At 43.7% G+C, this 9,894-nt stretch overlaps 1 protein-coding gene across 1 annotated transcript in view; it reads right to left on the bottom strand.

Moving 5' to 3' along the window:
* Nucleotides 1-9,809, bottom strand: part of LOC138265670 (serotransferrin-A-like) — a 478,400-nt gene extending 468,591 nt beyond the window's left edge. Inside the window, exon 1 of the mRNA XM_069213586.1 lies at nt 9,664-9,809. Coding sequence (XP_069069687.1) covers nt 9,664-9,706 — 43 coding nt within the window. The 5' untranslated portion in view covers nt 9,707-9,809. The remainder of the gene's footprint in view (nt 1-9,663) is intronic.
* Nucleotides 9,810-9,894: the final 85 nt, after the last annotated feature.

Here is a 9,894-nt window from a genome sequence, read left to right on the forward strand (position 1 = left end):
TGCGGCTCACGCGACAATGAGGCATGCGGGGTCCTGCAACCAGTAGTCCGTTCACTACCAACCAAACGCTTGTGTGCCATGTGGCCCCATGATGAAGGGCCACACTCCTTGAATGCAGGCTGTACTTTGCAGGCTCTGTACCAGGCCAATCTGGTCTCCAGGTCCAATACTTAGATCAACCCTCACACGACTGCTACGAGGTGGAATCCAGCAGACGAATTAGATGCATCAGAGTGCACTGCTCTCCAGATGGCGCAACAGATGGTGTAGGTCCCTCACAGGAGGCCTTTGACGTCCCTGAGTCCTACTCGCAGAACAGGAGGCAAGCCAACAAGCCCTTGGAGAGCACACTGCAGAGTGTCACACTGTAGCAGGCAGTGTGCCCAGGCCAGCCACGATACAGGTAGGGTGCACAATTCATTCCCAGGACAGTGAATACTTTTTTGCACAACAGATTCCTCTGGCAGCGTGCACCATGCAGTACCGGGAATCCATCCTGCACTCTTTCAAGTATATCTCTCAATTGCTGAAGCGTGCCTCATTTAGTTATACAGAGTGGGCTTTTGAAGTTGGGGTGGCTGGCTCCCCTAAATTTCAGTCCTGTCTGCCATGGGGCCTTGAAATGTAGATCTTTATCTTTAGCAGTGCCATCCAAGGCGCCAAGTGTCATACCTCTTCCTCCAATCTATCCAGCCAGGCCCTCAGATGGCAGAGGTCTGGCCTTCGGTTCTCTGAGTTTTATAGCTGTCACTGGGGAATGCACAGATGTGTTTTCCCTCAGACCCCTGTGAAATGAAGCTCGAATTGAAAAGGCACATAAGAGGGATTTTAGAACATGGAAATGCCCACTTTCTAGAAGTAGCATTTCCCAGGTATTACTGACAAATCCGCATTTACCATTGGAAAGGGTTTGTCTTTAGGAACCTAATGATCGTATACCTGATGAGGCTGATGCACTACAATCCTCTATTGCAGATAGGATTACTTAGATTAATTATAAACTTCCCCCATATTAGCCTATGGGCACAGCAGCTCCAAATGATAGTGAAAACACACCTGGGAATTTTTCACTCCATGGGCACATGTGCCCTGGAGCACACACAAGCGGATGGGGAAGGCTGGACACAAGCTCTGAGAACACCACATGGGTACAAGTGCGCCTCTACAGGCCTGCTGTGAAAGGCTCAGTGCGTATATAAAAACCCTAATGTGCAAGTGTGCACATACTGGCAAGTGGTGCCAGGCTCAGTATGCATATGAAAACTTTAATGTGCAAGTGTGCACATTCTGGCAAGTTGTGCCGGGCTCAGTATGCATAGGAAAACTCTAATGGGCAAGTGTGCACAAGCTGGCAAGTTATGCCAGGCTCACTATACCTAGGAAAATACGAATGTGCAAGTGTACACATGCTTGCACGTGGTGCCAGGCCCAGTATGCATCTGTGAACACTAATGTGCAAGTTTGCACCTATAGGCAAATTATGCTTGTCTCAATAAATACATGAAAACACCAATGTGCAAGTGTGCACATATAGGCAGGCCTTGCCAGATTCAGTACATACATGAAAACACCAAAGTAGAAGTGTGCACCTGCTGGCGGGCACCCCTTCCTAACTTATATAGGTAGGGCTTGCGTGTACTTTCACCCTGTACCTACAGTGGGAAAGTGCCCCAGTCCCCATGGCCACTTAGAGAGGATCAGCAGCACCTCAAGGAAGAACCCACATGGGGGTTTCCCTCTCCCAGGCATGGGACACCCTTACCTCCCTGTCCTGCCTTCTGCCTACCCTCTGGCCTGCCCTCTGGGAGTGCTGTAGAGGTAGCGGAAGGCCTACGCAGGGTTGGCTCCAGCGGGGAAGATGCCACCCTGTGCACAGGCACACCTGCACCTCCACGGCCTGAAATACCAGCCCTAATACATATTTGTCAGACTACTCTGGTGGGTGGCACACTCAGTGCAAAGTTTCACTAGAAGGCAGGCCATACCCACCCGAGGTATGTGGAGTAACTTTTTAAAGGGCACTCATGGATATGGCACCTCAGCCAATCATGTAGGCGCCTGTTCCTGTTAAGAAGGGTGCGGGCATTTTCCCCCTGTACTACAAAGGGAAAGTGCCCAGAGTACTAAGGCCACACACAGAGAATCAGCAAAAGGCTGGGAGAAAAAACCTAAATGTTTGAGGAAAATCCTCTAAGAAGGGCCAGTGCTAGCAGGGTGGAATTGGATTATAAAGAGAATGATCACTTTGAACGTGCATGATTTCTCTTTTCCAGACATTGAGCTCCCTTTCAAAGTCAAATTAACTAAGGCATGTCTGGTTCCATTTCATATAGCAATGCCCCCATTCAGGGCTTCTCGCCACACTCCTAAAAAGCCTCTAGGGAAACAAGCTTCTCTTTGATGGAGCAACTAGTGGACTGTGTGATACTTATCACTGTGATCCTTCACTCGTGAGTCCACGGAACAAGATGAATGCTAAATTTAGACAGCATAGAAAATGCCTACAGAAGCAAGGTCAAATATATGCTTTTAATTAGTGTTTCTCAGATTCTATCATCAATAAGGATCCCTAATTAATTAAACTAACATGTAAGTTATGTAAACTTCTCACCCCAAAGTTGAAATTGTATTTCCTATTTTTTAATCAAGGAATCATGAAACCTCGCTAAAATATATTAGGCAAAAAGAAGAGACAAATTATGTTTCTGGATGCAGTTGGTAAGCCTCTGTACTGGACCATGTAGAATCCTGGGTGTGGGCTACAACAATCCTCCCAATGGAGCAAGTTGGGTTTGTTATCATCATTCGGGATTGGATCGTACTACTGCTTTCCAGTTAATTTATGAAAATTATGTAGAGTCAAGTTCACAGGCAGTTAATGCAGAGGGGAAGGGAAAGCTAGCTTGCAGATTTCTCTACCACCTTTGAAAAGATGGATAGGACAATTCGATGGAGTAAACTGACTGCATTCGGAATCCTGGCATATTTAATTCTTGATTGCCTTTGCATACTTAAAATCTAGTTGTATTATGTATATACACATTTGAAGAGAAATGCTAACACCCACATATATAATAGCAAATATATCCACTATTAATCACATATAACTTGTCTACTAGTTGCTTGTAGTTCCGTAGCATTGTATTAATAGCAACCCTTTCATGGCCTTAACAGGTCCAGAACCTGTAATGCTCCATGTTTTACACTGCACATTTTCCAGAGCAAGGAAAGTATGATTTTTGTGAAAAAATGGAGCTAGCTTTGTGTATATAAATTATGTTTCCTTTCAAGGCTGCACACCACTTCCTTAAGGGAAAGATCCTGACACCTATACATCAGATACATTTTTGCTGACAACAAGTTTCTGTCATGTGGTCATGTTACATTGACATGTATTGAGAGGAACTGTGTATATACTGAGTCATATTCACAGGTCTATTGTTTCTCTTTGCTCCAGCTGTCAGTTCTTTTTGGCAAGAGCCTTTGTCAGGTAAAATGGCAAATATATTCTGATCTTTTGCTGTGCATTAAATGAGTATTGAACTTTAGGCTTCCCGATATGTTGTGTTTTATTTTTCACACCTTCCATATGAATACCTGCTCAAAGTACTTAGGGGATTCTCATTGGGCACCACTGCAAAAATCCTAGTTCTAAACGGGCTCAAGCAGGTTTATTTTCTCTGCATATTTATAATGTAATAATTGTTTTATGATCTCTCCAAAGATTCCCCGTGTATTAGGGGAAACAATGCCAGTGTCTTATGATATTCAGACAATGTTGTTATCATAGGTTTAACCCCCATACGCTTCTATCATAGTTTCAATGTGCCAAACTCAAGTTCAAGTGCACATTTCTTAAACTTCAAAATAGATAAGAATAAGATAATGTATAATAAAACAGTAAATAATGGTAAATGTTGATAGTTAGAATAAGTTACTCATTGTAAATATCTTGGAACCACTTTAACTCATAACATCCAATGTATGACCCATATTGATCACCTAACTGTAAAAGGTCTTTCAAACTTGCCTGCCATAATGGTATTATTTAAGACATTACGTAACTGTCAGGCATCTGGCTACGGTTAAGGCAAGCAATCAGAGCTGAGATTTACTAAAAAAAATCATGCAAGCACAGCAAGTAAAGTTTCTGCAATACGTTTCATGAATGGGAGAAAGCAGAACAGTGACATATCTACTAAGATGTGGAGCTGTTTTGCTCACTCCCTTCACTGTTACACTTCTGGCTGCTGTGCACCAAAGAAGACATCCTTGTGCCATAGTGCAATGCTGTTTGCATTGTGAAAAAGATAGTATTGTTTTTGAACAGGAGGGGGTCCTTTTCAGTACAAAAACCATGGTCCAGATTTAAGAAGACCAAGTGCCATTCTAAAGACATATTAGCATCACTTTTTTTATAGTAATGTGGCATTAGATGGCCAAAAATGCTGCACAATATTTACAAAGTGCTGCAATGCACGCATGCACCACTTTATAACCCTTTGCGCTACATTAATCATGTGCCAGACATAATGTATGCATAGTGGATGTTCCCCGTCAGGGAAGGTCTTTGTATAATTCTTTTCTGCACTTTTAACGCCTGCTCAGAGCAGGCATTGAAAGGGGTCGCCCATTGGTTACAATGGGCCTCTGGGTGCTTTGCAGGATTAGCGTAAAATATGTTGACACTAATCCTGCAAAATGACGAACTAGCGTAACAAATTCTGACGCTAATTCCCTAACTACTGTCATGGTGCACCGTCTACTAAATATGAGCACACATGGTGGCGTTAAGGGGCGCAAGAAAAGTAGCGCTGCACTAGGTGCAGCGCCACTTTTCATAAATATGCCCCTATGCATTTCGGCTTTTCCCACTTTGAATGTGTGCTGTAGAAAGAAGCACACATTCAAAGAGGCTAAAATGAGGAGAAAATAAACATTTCTCCTCGTCACTCCTGCCTCAAGGAGGCATAGGATTTTGGTGCAAATTCCTATCAACAACCCTTTGTAGATAAGGATTTGAGTCAAGACACCTGAGTGATTAAATGGAACACCCCTGTATCACCCATGGAACCTGCCCTTAACACAAGTTACACGAGGCAGTGTAATATGCAGCCTTGCATTACTTTTGGTTATAATCCAATGCAGATTCTGATTTGGGGTGGACTTTAAATATCACTACTACATTTTGCATCAAGTTTGCAATAAAAAAACTAACACAGACTGTTTGTAAATCTTGGCCATAGTGCTACATATGTTAACATGATAGAGCTCTACCAAGGCCAATATTCTCCATGTGCAGTACACTCAGTGCTGCATTACAATCGCATTGCATCTAGAATTAACAGATCAGAAGCCAGGGAATTCTGGAGAATGGGGCTGTAGCGACTGGCCTGCAGTGGCCTTAGGGTGGGACTTCTGGGTCAGACTGAGGATTTTCCACAGCGGGGTAGAAAAAGTCAGTACAAAAAGCGAGTTTGCTAAGTACACCTTTACCTGGCAACACTTCATTAGTTGCTCCTGTCTTCTCACTCCCATGAGTTTTGTGCACCCACATCTTTGTTGTTTTTCTCCCCTTTTTGATCCCTTCCTGTGTAGGTCCCTGTGAGTTATCTGGTGTTCTGTTTTTCCTCTTTATTGGTATTTTCCCAGCTTCCCCTCTCAGCTGAATTACCTCAAGTGTCTGGTTGCTACACCCACAGCCTGGTAGTCTATGGAGCTAATTACAATAGATTCAGTAAATACATGCACAATTGAAGCACAAACCAAAGTCTATATCCACCATTTGTAAGTCGCCATTTGTCTCTTCTGATTGGGGTGGTGCCTGAGTCTTGTGAAGATCAGTATCCTGCTAAATTCCGACCTAGGCCAGAATGTACACCAGGACTAAATACATTTTTATTTGCATTTCTATGTGCATGACTGAGCACAGATAATCCAGCCAACATCGCAATGTATTTTGCTAAGAAGCTTTACAAAGGCACAATTTACAGAATCTGTGAATAAAGTTCATGTATTTGATGCATTTTATGGAGTTTTCAAAATCCCTTTCTTTTATCAGCTGTGGCACAATACACCCACTGGAAGGCAGTATCCATTCACGTACAAATTGAAGACAGAATGCCACAACTGAGGAGTCTCGGCGGGGAATTGAAGGCCTGGCTGCATCATGCAGAACTCCATGTACGCTAGGGCTTTTGTCATTCCCTGTCACCCTGACCATTCTTGGAGTAAGCTCAAGGCAGCCAGGTCCTTACCTTAAGGTATTGCATATGTAGCGCAAGATAGAAACAAACCTTGTTAAAGGTTTGCAAAAAAGAAGTGTGTATCGACCTATAGCACAAGCGACCACAACTACTTTTTTGGCCTGAAATGAAATTGCACTTGCATGGAAAAGTGAACACAGAATGGTAAGATGGGGCTGGCTGACTTGTTCTTGTGCCATTGGAGAGCAATGTGTTAAGTACATCGTCTCTCACCCTCTTAAGGGCAGTCTGCCAGTTCTGGCTAGGGTCTAGGAATGACTTGACTAGGGATTGCCCACTTACAGGATCCTTGACACCCTGGACAAAATTATGGTCTCTTTCGGCTAGAAAGAGTAAGGGAATTCGTGCCTTTAATGATTTTATAGTCTATGCTTACGTTGCCAAATGTATATAGTCTTCCACTTTTTACTTCTCTCGTGAGGTGTACTCTACAGCAGTAGGAAGTATTACTGCCATCAAAAATGTCACCAACTCCCATTCTTGGCCATTTGTCATCACTGAGCTCATTTAACAGCATCTCTGCCTTATGCATGTGGATTACTGGACGTCTCTGATTGCCCCCTTTTTGGTGTACAAGGACCCAGCACCCCACTGCCCTTATGGGAAGGATTCTGCTGTGTGGCTACATATATTTTTAACAGACCATCCAAGTAGATCCTGGCTCTTTCTCATTTCTTCCTCCCTCCATCTGGCTTAGTAACAGGCTCACACACTTTGGGTAGTGGTTGACCAGACTGCTGTAGTCGGCTTGGCACATACTCTAACTAAATGCTTACAATTATATTTTGTGTGTGTATGTCTCACACATCCTCCTCCATCACACAGATAGGCACTGCGCAGCAAGACAAGATAAGAGCACCCAGTGCCTAATTTGTAAATAAGAAGGTGCTGGTGCCCAAAGCCTCCTCTTCAACACGCAGCTGCTGCAATTAAATGTGGGAACACAGACTACTGAGGCGGCGTAATTCTGAAGACATCTCGGGCCTCTTCAATCCATATAAAGCCACTCCCTGCCCCTTCAGCTCACTTTTGCAACTTTCTACTTTCTCCCTTTGTAACGCTTTTTCGTTTTTCCCTTCCTCCGTCTTTCTCTTATGTGTCTTTTGCTGGCAGTAAATGCTTGAGGCAGAAGAATAAACCCCGACCCTCAAAAATAAGTGCCTGTGCTCAGCACCGGAAACAACAAACACAAATTAAGTACTGAGAGCACCTCACTGGTCACTCACGTACAACCCTGAAAAACACTGCTCACTCGCGTACAACCCTGTAAATCTTCACACATAGGATCACATCAAATGCAACACTCTGCCAACCACACGCTCACTCATAGTTTAGCATGCCACATGTCTAATAACACGCTTCAGTTCTCCAAAAATCGATATGATGTGCAATATAATTTCTACAATATAATACGAATGTGTAAGGGGAATCCAAGTTGATGTCAAAAGCACATTACTGTCGGAGAGGAGCAGTGATTACTATTTGACAAGGCCCTACAATTCAAATATACATTCAATGGCATATGAAATACAAACAAAAGTGTGTACCCGGTGGCCATTCATGTAACGAGTCAAGGGTATTGCTTAAAAATATTGCTGGTCTCTTTTCAGAAACAAGTTAAGAGTGGTGCATGACAAGTTGATTTTCATTAATGCTCATGTAACCTGAGCAAGGCAGACAATAGGCACAAATAATGTTTTTTCTCCTGCTGTACCCCCAAAATAATACCAGCAAGAAATAATGGAATATGTTTGCTGTAGAAAGTATACTAATTTTACCCCAAATTCTAAGAAGAAGCAGTGAGACTTAGCACTCTATTCTGAAAGATAAAACAACAAAACAAAAGCTTGCAATAGAAATGTGGCTCACACTGGCCATCAAACATTATCTGCCATTTGAATTCTGATAGGCAGTGCACCTCCTTTAATGTACATCTACTATGACCTGAAACATCCTCATCGATTACATTGCAGTCTCTCGCCTATGGATCTCCCGGGACCACCTGAGCCCTGGTCTGTTGGAACCTCCGTAGTTCTTCACTGAACCCTATTGGTTTGAAAAAACACTTATAATCTGCAAGACAATCAGAAATCCCGCTACTAGGACACATGTCAATGTAGCTCTGATAATGAAGCTCAAGTTGCCCATACACCTACTACACTAGTACAAAAAAATGTTTATAGGTAGAAATGCACTGGAGTGTTGAAATATGTGAGTGCTTTAATCGAGAGGGGTTAATGTTACTATTACAAAACCTAATTGTACTCCTTGTATTGACCTCAGGAGTATACAAGGGTCAGATGGGCTAGCCAGGATTTGATCTCATGTTCATCAAATGCCAGAAAGCCCTTGATTGGCTTGCCTATCTTGCCCAATGAAGCAGCTTTAAAAGGCGCGCCAATTCTGTCTTCTCACTCTTCTTTCTACCACAATATTGAGGCCTACATAAATGCGACATTCACCTTGTTAATCTTATGCTTTAAGTGGGCCAGAAGAGATGAGATCACAAAAAATAAAAAGCACATGTTAGTCTTTTGCTTATTATTGGTGCCCTCTCCGGCACATTGTTCCGTGATGTCTCTGAGGGCTTTTTTGCTGACAGGAAGTTGTGTCAAATGCATAAGTTGTAACTTGAGAAGTCTCATGTTCCAACACGACATATACCCCATGGAAGAAAGTCGACATGACAACTATGCCTTCAGACACCAGAATAGAACCCAACACGGCGAGGCCCAGACTCTAGCACCTGCCCTGGCAACAGTCTTCGAACCAGCCCCACAATGCAGCCGGTCACGACCAGAATGGTGCTGTGAGGACATTGTTGGCCAATGGCAGGTTATCAGGCTCTGTAGCGGCCTCTTGCCTTCAGCTTACTGGGAAAATGCAGGGTGGGGGATGCAAGTTTAGCACTTAACACAGCTCTGAAAATTCACTTTAGTCCTGCCCTTCGCCCTCCGAGAATTCAATATAGTGACCCACGCAACTCAATGCGCCATATCCATAACCTTCCATTATTAGACCATCACAACGTACAATGCCCATGCCACTGAAGTGGCGAAGGCAATGCAGCGCCAACAATGCACATCAATTCCAGCCTCTCTGTATATGATGTAGTGACCACCCCCACAACATTGCTTGTAGACTTAAATCTTGTCCCTCAGCACCCGTCCAATACTGCCCCCCAGTTTGCTCAAATAGTTCTGACACTTACAGTGGTGCAGCAATGTGTCATTGCCCCCAAAACAATCAAGGAAAATGGGTCCATTATCATGTTTTCGTAGCAATAGTACGAAATAGTAAATCAGTTATATTTGTCGTCCAGTCGGTCCTCCACACCCTATGCCCTGGTGCCACTGCACTTGGTGCACTATTTAGAGCTACACCCGCAATCACTTACCGATCAGCCCAAAGACGAGCACAAGGCGGAAGGTGGGCGCCATTCTCCTTCCTTAGCCCACAGTGAGTGATCACAATGTCTGCTCTTCAGAGTGTGGCGCCCAGGCAGAGCTGATGCCCTTTGTATGGAGAACAGGATTAGTTGTGTAAACGGGAGCAGTGACCTCGCAGTGTTTACCCATCCTCCTTTCCCAAAAACTCCTCTTTGAAACCCCCCCCATCTCCAGTTACA

The sequence above is a fragment of the Pleurodeles waltl genome, chromosome 11, assembly GCF_031143425.1.
Source record: "Pleurodeles waltl isolate 20211129_DDA chromosome 11, aPleWal1.hap1.20221129, whole genome shotgun sequence".
Classification (NCBI taxonomy): Eukaryota; Metazoa; Chordata; class Amphibia; order Caudata; family Salamandridae; genus Pleurodeles; species Pleurodeles waltl.